The 17,265-nt window shown below is 35.4% G+C and overlaps 1 protein-coding gene across 1 annotated transcript in view; it reads right to left on the bottom strand.

The window, feature by feature from the left end:
- Nucleotides 1–17,265, bottom strand: part of LOC132094826 (bromodomain adjacent to zinc finger domain protein 2B) — an 88,469-nt gene that overhangs the window by 26,217 nt on the left and 44,987 nt on the right. Inside the window, exons 4-11 of the mRNA XM_059499451.1 lie at nucleotides 13,502–13,690; nucleotides 8,705–8,854; nucleotides 7,553–7,716; nucleotides 6,096–6,305; nucleotides 5,150–5,557; nucleotides 3,553–3,934; nucleotides 715–990; nucleotides 478–532 (exon numbers count right to left, since the gene is read on the bottom strand). Of these exons, the coding sequence (XP_059355434.1) occupies nucleotides 478–532; nucleotides 715–990; nucleotides 3,553–3,934; nucleotides 5,150–5,557; nucleotides 6,096–6,305; nucleotides 7,553–7,716; nucleotides 8,705–8,854; nucleotides 13,502–13,690 (1,834 nt within the window). The remainder of the gene's footprint in view (nucleotides 1–477; nucleotides 533–714; nucleotides 991–3,552; nucleotides 3,935–5,149; nucleotides 5,558–6,095; nucleotides 6,306–7,552; nucleotides 7,717–8,704; nucleotides 8,855–13,501; nucleotides 13,691–17,265) is intronic.

The following is a 17,265-nucleotide window of genomic DNA, read 5'->3' as shown; positions in this document are numbered from 1 at the left end:
TGTGCTATGTTACTAAACTAAAGTTGTAAATCCATTTCAGAAACTCATTGTTTTTATGTCAGAAAAATACTGATATGCTAAAAGTAATTAAAAAATAAGTCTGATTATATTTATAAATATATTGCTCGCACAGATGGATGCTTTGTGTTTTTAATTACTAACTTTAGCATACCGGGCAAAAAGTAAAAGTTAAAATAGCACTACTTCACTTTTATTCAGTCCTGTTGTATGTACTTCATATATGTTCTTGCATTAATGATGTAGTAACACCTCTGTACTTAAGGGGGCGATAGAGTGTCCTTTAATTGTCTGTGTCATTAAACCAGATTCGTTTTTGTTAATGAAAGACACAGTTGCATAATTAGAAGAAACCTTGTATGTTCTGGGCCTAAAAGGATATTAATATGCATACAAATGTTTGGTATCACAAAAAAGACAATAAGGGTAACATGAAATGGCTGGAAGGTCAAGACTCACCCATATTCTAGAGGTTTCCGCAGTGCACATTCATCTGTTACTCTTCTCCTTTTCCCTAGAAACATAGCAGACATGCAAATATGTAAACACAAGAAACATACACTAGCTGTTTTAGTAGAAATGTAGTGGTTGACCGATAATGCCGATATATAAATCATATAAATAAAGCCAATATACATGATACCATATTATTAAATTTAAATATGATAAACACATGCATAACAACTGTTGAAATACCTGTGGATGTGACCACACTGCAAGACGACAGAGCTGGGCTGTGATTGGCTGAATTTCCAGAGCTGGTCACAATGGCTGGTGTGGGTGTGGCAGGTGTTTTATGAACCTGTAGATTGAGAGGGGAGGGGCTAGTGCTGTGGGAGGAGTCATGTACAGACACTGAGGATTTGGTGAGTTTGAGTGGAGTTCTGTCCATTTCTGAATCTGTGTCCATCTCTTCATCTTTACCATCATCATCATCAGAATCAGAATCAGTGTCTAAATTGCTGTCAGAGTCTGCAAAAGACAAAACGATATGGTGTTTGGTCATGTATGAACGTGAAAAATACACATATTATGCTGCATATTACTTTTTAATCATTTAGGATCATAAACATGCATGCAATGTTTTGGTACCCTGATGTGCTGCAAAATGCGTGAACATATACGGTATATATGTTTGTGTCAACCTGCAAGGTTCAGGATCAAAGGCAACTGCACAAAACCAAAAATAAATAGAGAGATAAATGTGTCTACTTTACATAGACATGTATGCACTGGAAAGATGCTTTTATTTGAAGACAATTGTGGCATACAATTTCATTGGGAATCAAACTCAGGATCCAGGGTTATTATAGTTAACTGAAACTAAAAACAGAAACAACAAAAAGTGTTAGTCGAAATAAAACAAACATCATCTTAATTCAAATAAAATATAAAATTACACAATTTAATTTATTTGAGCTAGTTCCCAAGGCAATATTTCTCATTTTTTTGTTAAGTTTAATTTGTAGTAAAATAACTACATCTACAGTCGTGGCCAAAAGTTTTGAGAATTACATAAATATTGGAAATTGGAAAAGTTGCTGCTTAAGTTTTTATAATAGCAATTTGCATATATTCCAGAATGTTATGAAGAGTGATCAGATGAATTGCATAGTCCTTCTTTGCCATGAAAATTAACTTAATCCCAAAAAAACCTTTCCACTGCATTTCATTGCTGTCATTAAAGGACCTGCTGAGATCATTTCAGTAATCGTCTTGTTAACTCAGGTGAGAATGTTGACGAGCACAAGGCTGGAGATCATTATGTCAGGCTGATTGGGTTAGAATGGCAGACTTGACATGTTAAAAGGAGGGTGATGCTTGAAATCATTGTTCTTCCATTGTTAACCATGGTGACCTGCAAAGAAACGCGTGCAGCCATCATTGCGTTGCATAAAAATGGCTTCACAGGCAAGGATATTGTGGCTGCTAAGATTGCACCTAAATCAACAATTTATAGGGTCATCAAGAACTTCAAGGAAAGAGGTTCAATTCTTGTAAAGAAGGCTTCAGGGCGTCCAAGAAAGTCCAGCAAGCGCCAGGATGGTCTCCTAAAGAGGATTCAGCTGCGGGATCGGAGTGTCACCAGTGCAGAGCTTGCTCAGGAATGGCAGCAGGCAGGTGTGAGCGCACAGTGAGGCCAAGACTTTTGGAAGATGGCCTGGTGTCAAGAAGGGCAGCAAAGAAGCCACTTCTCTCCAAAAAAACATCAGGGACAGATTGATCTTCTGCAGAAAGTATAGTGAATGGACTGCTGAGGACTGGGGCAAAGTCATATTCTCCGATGGAGCCCCTTTCTGATTGTTTGGGGCATCTGGAAAAAGGCTTGTCCGGAGAAGACTGTCACTGTCCTGTGTCATGCCAACAGTAAAGCATCCTGACACCATTCATGTGTGGGGTTGCTTCTCATCCAAGGGAGTGAGCTCACTCACAATTCTGCCCAAAAACACAGCCATGAATAAAGAATGGTACCAAAACACCCTCCAACAGCAACTTCTTCCAACAATCCAACAACAGTTTGGTGAAGAACAATGCATTTTCCAGCACGATGGAGCACCGTGCCATAAGGCAAAAGTGTTAACTAAGTGGCTCGGGGACCAGAATGTTGAAATTTTGGGTCCATGGCCTGGAAACTCCCCAGATCTTAATCCCATTGAGAACTTGTGGTCAATCCTCAAGAGGCAGGTGGACAAACAAAAACCCACTAATTCTGACAAACTCCAAGAAGTGATTATGAAAGAATGGGTTGCTATCAGTCAGGATTTGGCCCAGAAGTTGATTGAGAGCATGCCCAGTCGAAGTGCAGACGTCCTGAAAAAGAAGGGCCAACACTGCAAATACTGACTCTTTGCATAAATGTCATGTAAATGTCGATAAAAGCCTTTGAAACGTATGAAGTGCTTGTAATTATATTTCAGTACATCACAGAAACAACTGAAACAAAGATCTAAAAGCAGTTTAGCAGCAAACCTTTTGAAAACTAATATTTATGTAATTCTCAAAACTTTTGGCCACGACTGTAAATATAATAAAACTAATTAATAATTTAATTAATAAAAACTATCGACATTTAAATAATAATAATAATGATGGAAAAAATCAAATCATTACAAATCAAAATTTAAACTATAAGTGTATCAATAGCCGGGTTTCCATCCAAAGTTGCGATTTTAACTTATGCGCGAGGTGGATGCTGCTGTTTGGGTGCGCAGTCTTTAACAGTGCTGAGAGGAAATTATACAGAAATACTTTGATCACAAACTTTGCTCAGGCATTTCCAAATGACCATAACACTTCAGATACTGTGGAAAGAGATCGGTCCACTGGTTAGTCAGGATTTACCGTCCAATAGAGCAAAGTCACATGACTTTTTTCATGCGCTTGGAGGAATTTATTTGCAAAATTCATTTCCATCTCCCATTATTCGCAATAACCCTTTTTCACATGTCAAAAACCACCTCAAGCGAGCATAAAAAAAATTTTGTGCATATGTTAAACCATAATACTTGATCTGAATGATTCCATCATGCTGACCTGAGAGACTGTCATTTGAAGCGTCATGTTCATCCTCGTTCTCCATTAACGAATCATCAGAGTCTTTACTGTGAGGGAGTTCAGACTCCGGCCCCCTGAGGTGCTCCACCAATGGTGGTCTCTCGCTCTTCAGCGAGGTAGAGGAGCGGCCCGTGGTGGTGAGGTTGATGGGAGTGTTGAAGGCCGGGGGTTTATCAGGGGTGCGTGTGCTCTGGGTGCGAGGTTTGGTGATGAGGGCCAGAGGAGCGTCCTGCACCGCGCCGGGATACTGGTTCTCAGCAGGAAGTGAGGGGAGAAACGGACTGTTGAAGGGAAGTTTGGGGCTGCTCTGTGATTCCTGTGCACCTCTCAACGCTGGAGGAAAGGCCTGAGGTAGAGATGACTGACGGGACAGAGATACTGCTATTACTTATTCAGTGATTTAATATACAATGATTCATTGACTCCTTGAAATGAATGCTGCCTCTTCATTTGCACAAATATTGAAACATGCAACTACAACTGAATTTAGAATTTATTGTTTTTATTATAATGCAGAAGATTGTTTATTATGAAAACTGTCAATCTGAGAACTGAATTATGCACAAATGTGGCATTGGCAAGATTTTTTTTGTTTTTGAACGAGGTGCACACCAAAGCTGCATTTATCGGATAAAAAAAAATACAGCAAAACCGTAATAATGTGAAATAAGTTACAATTCAAAATAGGTGTTTTTCTATTTCAGTATACTGTAAAGTGTAATTTATTTCTGTGATGCGCAGCTGTATTTTCAGCATCATTACTCCAGTCTTCAGTGTCACATGATCTTCAGAAATCATTCTGATATACTGATTTGCTGCTTTATTATTGTTATTATCAGTGCTCAATTATTCATTATGGTCCTTATTGGTATCTATGTTGAAAACAGAGATTCTTCTGTTTAATATTTTTTGTGCAAACACCGATACATTTTTTCAGAGTCCGAAAGAACAGCATTTGAAATCTTACAAATGTCTTTCCTGTCCCTTTTAAGCAATTTAATGTGTCCTTGCTGAATAAAAGTTATAATTTATTTCAATAATACGATAACATGATTTTAATTCTGTAAATCCTCAAAAAAAAGTGTCATGGTCTCCTTAAAAATATGAATTGTTTTCAACACTGTTAATAATCAGAAATGTTTCTTGAGCAGTAAATCAGTGTATTATTCTGATTTCTGAAGATCATGTGACACTGAAGACTGGAGGAATGATGCTGAAAATACAGCTGTGCATCACAGGAATAAATTGCATTTTAAAATGACCACTTATTCTAAATTGTAATAATATTTCAAAATTTGTAATGTTGGCAATTTAATGTTGTTAGGGTCATATACTATATATTATTTAAGTCCATGGCTACCATAAAGTGTTCGGTAACAAACATTCTTCAATGTAATGTTGTTGTAATTTAATTTTGGGTCAAATAAATGCTGCCTTTGTGAACAGAAGAGACTTCTGAATAAAAAAAATAAAATAAAATAAGTTTAGTTTCAGAAAAAAAGTTTTTCCCAACACTGATCAGCAAATATCACATGCATGCATGCTTTTCATCTCGTTGTGTTTCAGAGAATGTCACCTGTTTGAGTTTGCTGAAGTTGTTAATGGTGAGCAGGGTCTCATCGAGGGGATTCTTGCACGTCTTCAGACGCTCTGACTGCAGAGGAGTGGGTTTGGAGGAGGCCGGTGTGTGAGAGGGAGACAGAGACAGTGGCTTGGGTGACGGGACAAGGGAAGGTGGTTTTGGAGAGGACGAGTGGGAGACGGGCCGGTCTCTCGGGGACGGTGTGTCTCTGTCCCTGCGTCGCTGCGTGACCAGTGCAAGCGGTTTTGCACTGGATGCTTGACCTGTGGCCTGGATGACACTGGCCTGATTTCTGGACTCCTCTGTTGTCCTGAAGGACTGGATGTGCAATGGCTGCTGGGACAAAAGCAAACCCTGGACGTGTGTGTGACGGCTCTTCTTCCTGTTTGTGTGCACATCCTCCTGGGAAAACAGAATAACTAATTATACTAACATAAAATGATGTAACAGCTTTGTTCAACATAGTTTTAAATGTTGCATTACTTTAAATGTGGATTATTTAGTACTATTAATATTTGTAATCTTTTCATTATAATTATTTTTAAGATTATTATTATTGTTTGTTTTTATATTTAAGCAGTAGTAATAATAATATTAATAATACATTTCAGAATAACATTTGAAATAATATCCATACAAATCAAAGACTACACTTAGAATAGCATATTACCATATTTTCTATTATATAAAACATTAAAACGGTATAAACATTCGATAAGTCGTTTTACAGAAAAACAACTAAATACAGAAATAAAATTAAACAATCTGCACTTTTGGTAACTAGATTTTAAATCATACATAGTGTAACTCAATACTGTCCACACTATTATAATTTTTGCAATGTTTGTGTCTGTAAATCAGTTTTAGTAATTTTTAAACTTTTTTCATTTCATTTCAAATTTCTGTCTAAGACTTAAACTAAAACCAATTTGACACATACCTCACGGATACCTTTCTGATCTTTTCTGCACTTTTCTGAGTCCACACTATCATCACTCTGATCATCATCATCATCATCATCATCATCGTCGTCAACATCCTCAAGGTCGTCTGAGTCAGAGCTGCTAAGAGCATCGCTCGAGCTGTCAGAGCTGGATGCTGATTGGCTGTCGCTGTTGATGGAGACGTCTGCCACTTTGCTATGCGGCTTCTGTCAGGAAGAGCAATGTCATTCGACAGCAACACAAACAAGCCCTTTCTGACACCCATCCAGCTGACAAGACAGACCAAAAATAGTCACAAAAAAAGGTGGATGATGTTCTCTGACACAAAGTGTCAACAGCAGCATTTATAACGCACACTGACATGAATGCTGCATATACAGTACAGACCAAAAGTTTGGAAACATTACTATTTTTAATGTTTTTGAAAGAAGTTTCTTCTGCTCATCAAGCCTGCATTTATTTGATCAAAAATACAGAAATAAATGTAATATTGTGATATATTATTACAATTTAAAATAGTTGTTTTTAAATGTATTATACTTTAAATTATCATTTATTTCTGTGATGCAAAGCTGAATTTTTAGGATCATTATCACATGATCCTTTAGAAATCATTCTAATATGATGATTCATTATCAAAGTTGGAAACAGTTCTGCTGCTTAATATTTTTACAGAACATGTGATACTTTTTTAGGATACTTTGATTAATAAAAAGTACAAAAAAAAAAAAAAAGAATCTATGTTTTTAAAATACAAATATTTTGTAATAATATACACTACTGGTCAGTAATTTTTTTTTTTTTTCTTTTTTTTTTTTTTAAATAAAATCAATACTTTTATTCAGCAAGGATGTGTTAAATTGATAAAAAGTGACAGTAAAGAAAATATATTATTAAAATATATATTATTAGAATTTTTTTTTATTATGAATAAATGCAGTTCTTTTGACCCTTTTATTCATCAAATATATGAGACAGCAGAACTGTTTCCAACACTCATAATAAATCAGAATATTAGAATGATTTCTAAATGATCATGTGATAGACTGATGTTACATGTGACACTGAAGGCTGGAGTCATGATGCTGAAAATTCAGCTTTGCATCACAGGAATAAATTATTTTTTTAAAGTATATTCAAATAGAAAACTATTATTTTAAGTTGAAATAATATTTCACAATATTACTGTTTTTTCTGTATTTTTGATCAAATAAATGCAGGCTTGATGAGCAGAAGAAACTTCTTTCAAAAACATTAAAAATAGTAATGTTTCCAAACTTTTGGTCTGTACTGTATATGGAAAACATTAAACCCCTTTATTTACAATACACAAGTCTACTAATTAACTGACTCACATTTGAGTTGCACAAGAAAAGATTACAACATGTGGATTATTATAACGACATGAGAGTGAGTAAATAATGACGAAATGTCACGTTCAGTGAGTCTTTACCTCATCTTTTGTTTTGTGTCTAGTCTTCTCCTCTAGCTGGTTTAGTGCTGGTTTGGGGCTGGTTTTCAGGCTCTTGGTCTGATCTGGAGGGTTGAGGACTGGAGAGGGTGTGGAAGAGGCGGAGCTTGATTTCGCCTTTCCATTGATGGAGCCATTCAGTCCTGCTTCAGAAAACATCATGTATGAAACAAACACATCTTTAGTTACAGCATGACTCCTTACTGTAAATGAGAATCAACTGAAAATGAATGAGCAGGTCATTGTTGTTCACATAACAAGTAGACCGCAAGAAAACTCAGTAGGTTTTAAACTTTCGGATCATGTGAATGTGAGATGCCTGTGGAATCAGTGAGGATTGTTTTCCTCATGAGTACAGTAGAGGTGTAAACAGATGCCATCTGTATATAATAGATCAAATAAAATCTCAAATGTGTTTAATAACAGGTTGAAGTGACAGTGTGAGGGAAACACTAAACTGTAAATACTGTCTCACAGTAAATGTCTGAATGCAGATGCACTCGTCATATACTGCGCAATGCAGCAGATATATAGAAATAAATCATATGAATATAATGTGTTGAAATTGTCAAAAGTTCACAATTTTTTTATGTTTTAATGAAGTCTCTTATGCATTTGTGACCAAAATTTTTTATGTCATTTAAATTTAACTTTATATTTATTTTTTTGCATTGCAGTAACAATTACTTGGGGGTAAATTGTCACAAAATAATGTGTGCTTAATTTTCAGGAAAATGCATAATGAATTCATTGATTTCATTTGAAATCGGTTTCATTGGGAAACAGAGGTTTGTTTTCCCCACGCCAGAATGTGTCTGAATAAAAGAGTAGCATTCTGCTATATTTTAGTCATTTTCCTGACTTTATTAATAACAAATTGCAAAAACTGTGATTTAACAAATATAGATACTTGTATGTGTTAAAATGAAATATGAGCATATTTTTGATCAATATTTTAAAAGCATAAAAGCAATGCTTCCTCAGTATTTGGGTCAAATACTATTTATATTGCTTATACTATGGATCAGCCTTCATGTTTGGAGCTCAAAGATGTCTAAATATGCTGTCTGTGTAAACCGCTTACTACCTTTAGGATTAAAATACACACAGAGTATTTGAGAGGTAATGTAGCACCTTTCATCGGAGCACGTCTGGATGTGTGAGACTGAAGGAGGGTTTGCTCTTGGTTCAGGGCTGGTGCGCTGAATAATGCCGGCAGACCCAGAAGATGAGGGAAAAAGGCCCCTGACCCTTGACCCTGAGCATCTGCAAAACGCCACCAATCTGTGGAAACAGATCAAGTTTAAAGGGATAGTTCACCCACTGTTTACTCACCCTCCTCTCATTACAAATCTGAGTCTCTTTCATCTTTTGAGAACAAAGAAGATATTTCAAAGCATGTGGGATTCCAAACAGTTGACTTCTACAGCAATGAAAAAATACTATTTAAGTCAATGGCTACCGTCAAGTGTTTGGTTACAAACGTTCTTCAAAATATCTTATTTTGTGAACCCTACAAATCAGGATTGCAATAATGAGTCCACTTTTTTTGAGTTTTAAATGAATAAATCTACTTTAATACAGTTTTATATGAATCACCATAAATTAAAGGCCGTACAGTAGATACTATTATACGTATAGACGGTTTCAACGGCAACAACATAAACAAACGTTACTTTGCATGCGCGCTTTTGTGGACCTAACTTAACTTCCGGTAGACTTCCAAATAGAATCAATAACAACAGCCAAGTCCCTCTAGAGTAGATATTTTTGATAAACAAACAAAATATGTTTGGCGCGTGGATCAGGCGGACTTAATGAAAATGCAAATTCATTCTTTGCCAGCAGGAGATGTTTTGAAGCATAGACATAAAGGGCGAGAAATAGAGGTTTCCCCAGTAACAGCTGTAAACAAAGCAGAGCTGGTACGCTCACACGCTGCTTTATCAGGCATATAACATGCAAGTCTTCCTTCAGAAATACAGTTATATAAAAACACCTGTGCCTCGTTTTGATATTTAAACAAATAAATGTAAGGAATTATTATTATTAAACGTGCAGTACGTAACGTTACTCATGTTTATTCAGCGAAGCCTTTTTGAAAATCGATCAGTTTTAAAATTGTGGCGAGTCTCCAAAAATAAATAAATGTATGGGAAACACATCCCAAAGCACAACCACATGAGCCCAACTTCAGTCTACTCATCACCTTGACTTTAACTGCGTTTGTAGAAGGCACTGCAGCCAGACCGATATACACAACACAGACCGGAAGTTAACTTAGGTCCAGGCGCGTGCGCCCAATGAAACCGTCTATAGATATTATAAACACAAATTACTGCATGATTTCTTTGTACGTGTTACAGTTTTGTTTTTGCTACATGTTAAAAGTACTTGTGGTCCTGTTTTGCTTTTATTTGGAATTTCAGAGAAAAAAAAAATTGCTTGAATGTCCTTAAACTTGAATGTCCTTAAACATTAATAAAATGCATGAATAATATGTGTTTGCGTCATATTCTGAGTTTGCATTTCAGTGCTTTGATTCATTTTGAGGAATAATGAATCTGTTTTGTACTAAAGTGAGATGAGTAAATGCATGTTGATGTTTAGTCTAGAACTACAGTAACAGGCTCAAAGCACACAAAACGCCTCTGCACTTACTCCTGATCTTTCTCATCACAGGGTCAAGTAACTTAAGTAATCTTATTACATAACTTGAGTTAGTTGTAATGCATTATACCCAACACTGACTATACTGTATGTATACCATTAAAATGAAAAACACAAACAACTTCATACTGTATAGAAAGCTATGCTAAAAATATGCATTTTAAAAAATATTTACATGCAAAATAGAGGCATGCAACATACTACATAATGTTAAAGCCAAAAAGTGCCATTACTGCATTTTGTTCTCTACTTATCAACAACACTGGACACAATCAGCTTCACTTTTGCATGAAGCGTCCATAAAAAGCACAAAAACCTCTTTATTTATCCTCAGCTGTGCCATAACCACAACCAAACTAGCTCATAAATCCTCAGCAAGCAAACAAATCTTTACAAACAGTCAGTGAGTAACACTAAATGATCCAGAGCTCGAGAAAATCCATCTTGTGATTACAAGCATCTGATTTCATCTCCTAACAGCGGTGCTTTACTCCATCCGCTCTCATTTCAGGCCTTCATTATAAACACGTTAAACACGGTAAATCTAAAGCAGACATCACACACCCTTTTCTCCAACACTCATGGCTTACAGATCTGGCTGAAAACACTCACTTCTTTACACGACCACTTTATGACAAATAGTAAAGCATGTCCTACATCATATGAATATAAGAAACTAAAAAGCATGACTTTAGCTTGATTTGACAGTTTCAGTGTCTGATGGTCCTTCAGGACGAGGGCTGAGATTTGCACAACCGCCATCTCTTTTACAGCAACAATCTTGTTCAGAAAGAATCACAGAGTGTCATGTAGAGTGTGCGTCTGTGAGGGGCTGAAGACGCTGCAGGAGGTCAAAGCAGAGCTCTGACCCGAGGCATTCAGGTCTTTATAAATGTCAGGGGCTCAACGTGGACCGCTGGACTGATGGAAAGCACTATAAACGTGAAACATGCTGCCTACATGCTCACAAAAACATGTCCAGATTTCATACCCCCTCCTGAAAACAAATAACGACTACATTGTGATATTTTGTTTTCTTTACTCTAACGGATCCAGATGTTTCACTGCTGACATATTGCAACTGCTAATATTCTAAAGGAATATTATATATATATAGGTAACACTTTATTTTAAGGTGTCCTTGTTACACGTTACATGAACTGTACCTACTATTATAATAACAACAATAAACAATAAATTATGGATAATTACAGATAAGTAGCCAAACCCTAATACTAACCATAACAATAAAGTACATGAAGTTAATTAATAAATATAACTCCGTTCTTAAATGTATAATAACACTGTTACAAGGACACCTTGAGATAAAGTGTAACCTGATTAGTTTATTAATTTTTTAATGCCATGTTAGCCCCAAGACAAGGTCATAATTCATAGAATTTTTAATTATTTTATAAACATTTTAACTTGACATGGGACCAAAAAACAAATCTAAAATACATTGGGTTAATACATTACAAAATATTCAACTTAAAACATGTTTTTGAATTAAAAACGTTTTCTGGCAGTATTTTAAAAGTTACAGTCCAACAGGATGTGTATAATAATTAAAATTCAAAATGTTTAATTACAATTAGAAATTATGAAATAATAATACATATTATATACACATGACATTATATACACATATAAAATATAATTTAAATTATTATATTATTATATGAATGAATATATGCATAATTCTATTTATATTTATATAAAAATTATACTTTTGTTTATTATACATTTGTTGTGGCTAGCCGCACACTGATCCACTCAAGACTGGAAGTCTACAAAAAAATATTTTATTTTTCAAATTGCATAGTGCAAAAAGGTGCAAAGTGCATGTGGGTTAAAAACAGAACTGACACCAGCAAACGTTTCAGCGCATTGCTATCTTCAGTGCTCATTTAGCAAACAACATTCACCTTTTTTAAGCAAGTCAGCAATTAAGGACAATCAGTTGAATGAAGTTATCTCAATCTCAATTGTCTCAAGTAGAATTCCAAACAAGTATATATACACACACACATTTCAAATGAACAACTTCCAATGATAATACAGCATTACAGACACACAAAAAGAAAGAATGTGTTTTACAAAAAAAAAAAGGAACTTCATGTCAGACAGAGAGTGATTAGCTCTAATTTGAGGGACAAGCTTGTCCATCCCGACACCCACACCTCCTCTCCAACTACTCTTGTCAATGCCCAGGGTAATTTTCCATGTCACAATTGCTTTTTTTGTACTAAGTATGTCAAATGTAAATCATTTACACATCATCATTTACAAAAACGTATAAGATTAGACAACTGATTACCAGTCCATGTCCACAACTATATGTTGGCAAAACTACACGTGCATTACGCACAATAATGATTGAACACACAAGTGCCATTAGGAGACAGGATGATCCATCTTCAATTTCTCGTCATTTTAAGTCTGCTAACCACTCTCTGTCTGACATGAAGTTCCTGGGCATCGAGAGGATTCTACCTCACAGGAGAGGTGGAGATAGAGATAGAAAATTATTGCAAAGGGAGGCTTTTTGGATCTTTGAACTTAAATCTTTATTTCCTGAGGGTATGAATGAAGAACTTGAATTTTCTTGTTTTTTGTAAAACACATTCTTTTTGTGTGTCTGTAATGCTGTATTATCATTGGAAGTTGTTCATTTGAAATGTGTGTGTGTATATATACTTGTTTGGAATTCTACTTGAGACAATTGAGATTGAGATAACTTCATTCAGCTGATTGTCCTTAATTGCTGACTTGCTTAAAAAAGGTGAATGTTGTTTGCTAAATGAGCACTGAAGATAGCAATGCGCTGAAACGTTTGCTGGTGTCAGTTCTGTTTTTAACCCACATGCACTTTGCACCTTTTTGCACTATGCAATTTGAAAAATATTTTTTTTTTTTGTAGACTTCCAGTCTTGAGTGGATCAGTGTGCGGCTAGCCACTCTTGTTCATTCCAATGTCACTTTATTGTAATGCAGATTTAAAAAAAAAAAAAAAAAAAAAAAAACATTTAGCTTTATGATAAAAATTTGGGGGTAAAATGTGCTTAATGTTCAGGAAAGAATGCAGAATATTATCTCAAAATATTTTCTTGCAATTCTTCATTTCAAGCCGTTTTAGTGTTAAATATTTCACAGACATATTCCTGATAGGCTTCATAATATTTAAACAACACTGTAAATCTGTTGTATAGACTGTACTCGTGAAAAACCCCTGAAGCTAATGACTTCTTCTAAACATACCTGGTAAAGCACTGATCTGAGAGCGGGCAGCCAGAGCGGCCGACAATCCCAGAGTTCCCAGACCTCCGAATTCAGAGCGGACAGGAGAAGAGGAGTGCAGACTGAAGACTGGGTGATGGATCATGGGAAAGGCACCGGAAACTGAAGAAATTCCCAAACCCTGGTTGCCAACCATTTGGAACAAATGACCTGAGAGGGAAAAATCATAAAATATCACTCGTGCATGTGTAACAGTCTGATACATAAAGCCTGTCAGAAAAATCAGACCATCTGCAGTAATTAGAAGAGAATGTGTATAGATTTACATTATTACAATGAATTTAAGAAGTTGTTCATAGATACAGCAAAGAGAAACAAAATTGTGATTGTGATTTTTCCTGATAAAATGCTATTTGAAACATCCTAGATTTGATGTGTTTGCTTGTAAGCCTGCATAATTAGGCCAAAATTGTGTGATTATATATCAATATGGCTATATAATAATAATAATAATTATTATTATTTTATTATGGTTTATTATAGGGCTGAAATGATTCCTCAAGTAACTCGATTACAAAAAATGATCGAGGCAAATTCCTCTGCCTCAAATCCTCTTTTAATTTATTTTAAATCTCACGTCAGGTTCTTTCGCAATGATTTTTTTAATGTTACACAACGCGTTTACGTCACCCACAAAGCGGAAGGAGACACAAGCCCTGCCTCCGAAGTCGCATACTGCAAGGAGTCAGCAGTGTTTTGATTTAAGGGCGCGTGCAAACGTAAAGAGAACGTCGTGGCGTGTGTCCATTGCAAGATAGAGCTGGCACACCACAACTAGAGCCCTATGATTTCCGCGATGCAGAAAACGCGGAGGGAATCGCGGAATCCAGTCATAAAAACGGAATTTACAGTTTAACCCGGAATTTGCCAAATTTTGAATGAATTAATCAAAAATAGGGCATTGCACTTACATCAAATCACGATATGGACTAATATCTGTAAATATTAAGCCGGAACAGTCTATTTAAATATGAATCCTGCATGTTCTGCGTGTCTGTGTTAATGAATGGAGCAGAAGCGCGTCTTCCTTAATTAACACACACTGAAGCGCCCGTGACGCTTGCGGTGATTTCAGCGTCTGCTGTCTCACTAAATAAGGATGTGAACACATGAACAACATCTCCAGAACTGCTCTGACAGTCACTTCATGAGCATTTGACCGTTTGATTTGAGTAAAACTAGCGTCACATAACATACACAGAGCTGTAAAGGTACGTCAACCCGTCAAAATAAAAGTCAGGTTAAAGACTATTGTTCAGCAGAATGTACATAGCCTACCACTATAAAAAAAAAAAATAAATAAAAAAATACATTATTTTTTTTTTAAGGTTTAATCAGACAACATTTCTTCCGTGTTTTATATTTAATAGTAAATCCCCTTTGTTTACCCAAAAGTTAAGTTAATAATCAATAATTAAAAGATAAATTAAATTAATATTTTATGTGTTTAATGTTCATCTCAGAAAATGCTTTATTTAAAACCCCAACTGAATGGCACTTAATTCCTCTGTCAACTTTCTTGTCATTGTTCACAGTACAAGTACAGACAGAGAAACAATGGGTAATAATTAAATGTTTATTTTTGATGTATGCATTGCATTCTATGCATTTAAAAAATAAAAATATTTTTTTTCTAAAAAAGTAAACTTAGTTGTTCATTTTAAGAGACCTGTGATGTTCAACATGGACGTTAATACGCACAAACACACACACCGAGACTGTTTGGTGATACAAGAGTTTATTGTTATTATTGATCAGAGAGTGAATAAAATACCTGCAACCCTCCGGCCACACTCTCCACTGCAGAAACAAACACAGACTACCTTCCATTACAAAGACATTCCCTCCGTGACCGTCACAAGACCCAGGAGTCTTATTTTCTCTTGCATAATTAATATTGCACTTCAATTAAGCAAAAACACATTTTATCTGATTAATCGATGGAATTTTTGGTAGAATACTCTATTACTAAAATATTCGATAGCTACAGCCCTAGTTTATTATTATTTTGTATTTTAATAATAGATAAAACCCATTATTATAAAATACAAATATTCATAATGATTATTACTAATATTAATATAATTATAACTAAATTATTTGAAAAACGCAGCACTTAAAAAAAATTAAGAAAGAAAGAAATAAAATTACTTTCTGAATTTCGGTTTGATATTCTCACGAAGCCATATCAGTTTTGGCTTTAATTTCATGAATCGTAAATCTCTACTACATGCATGATTTGTATGAAATGCAAAGTAATGCTGGTTTGAGGGTTTGTTTTTAAGATATAACACTGTCAATCAACGTCACTGTATTTCACTAATGCACAGGTTCTATAAACTGCATGCATATATTAAAAGCCATATAAAAAAAAGTCACTACATTCACATTACTAAACCAATGAATTCCCCTTTTTCTCGGCTGCTCAAGTGGGCTATAGTAGGCTTTTCTTTTTCCTGAAGTCATTTACTGCTAAAACTCCTGAGGGATTCACAAAGAATAGAGTCAGAGCACAAAAGCTGGACACAGGAAAAATCCCCTTCAAGAGAGACAAAAACCCCTCGTTCCCCGAGCTGCTGTGATGGCCGTTTACAGGCAAAAAAAAGACACATCTTTGCTTTGAATCTCATTCTAATGAGCTGCATATTTAGCGTCAGCTCCTTTGAGGCCCGGCCCGTCGATACAGGATGAGGCGAGGGAAATAAATGGCTGGAAGAAATGTCCAAAAGCCCGTTCTCCATCCCCTCCCGCTGTCCCCCTCATCTGCACTGCAAGAGCCAATGACATCTGCAAATAGCCTTTAAATATTAATGCACTCCAAGCATATATATATATATATATTTTTTTTTTATATATATAAGACTGTTCTCTTAATTTTTCAGAAAAAATGCGCGCACACACACACACAAAAATAAATAAATAAATAAAATAACCTTTGAAATCATATTTAATATGAACCAGGAAAAATATACACTAACAAAATAAACTAAAAAAATCTGCAATATGAGTGAAATTTACAACCCTAAACATAATGACACACACTTGACTTCTGCTTTGAATTCATTACTCTGGTCAAAACAGGTTATCTGAGGCAAACTATCTTTGTATATGATTGCTTTTGTGCATGTAAAGAGAGCAATTCAAATACATTATTCATCGGTGAGAGAGAAAAGCTCTAGTAATTGCATGGAACAAACCGACGGATTCTCTCTTGGCATTTCTTATCATGAGCGAGAACAAAGAGGCGAGGAGACAAAAAAACAACAACATGCACAAATCACAATTTATAAATTTGCATATTATTGTGTGGTCAGGCTAATCCGACAGCGTCTACACATCAACAGCAGACATTCACCCAGCGGACAAACCGCCTCTGATTGGATCATTTCATACAGGCTAGAGAGCAAGAGGCCTCATGCTGGGGTTCATTAATAAAGTAGCTCTTCATATGAATCAAATATTTTTTTAAACCAAATATTTTTTTTCCATGAATTGTTTTTTAATTTGGTTTTAAAATGTTTAAATTAAATGTTTTTAATGAAAAAGCACGTCTAAATAACTGAAATCAGGAAACGTACACAAATTAACAACAATTGATTAAAAGTTGAACAAAAATTACATTCTATGTCCCTATGAATTTAGAATTTTTTTGCCCAAATTTATTTGTTACAAACATGCCAGGTTCCACCTCCACGCAATCACGATGCACACCCTCACCGGAATTC

This window comes from Carassius carassius, chromosome 19 (assembly GCF_963082965.1).
Source record: "Carassius carassius chromosome 19, fCarCar2.1, whole genome shotgun sequence".
Classification (NCBI taxonomy): domain Eukaryota; kingdom Metazoa; phylum Chordata; class Actinopteri; order Cypriniformes; family Cyprinidae; genus Carassius; species Carassius carassius.
This window is presented reverse-complemented; position numbering and strand designations above follow the sequence as displayed.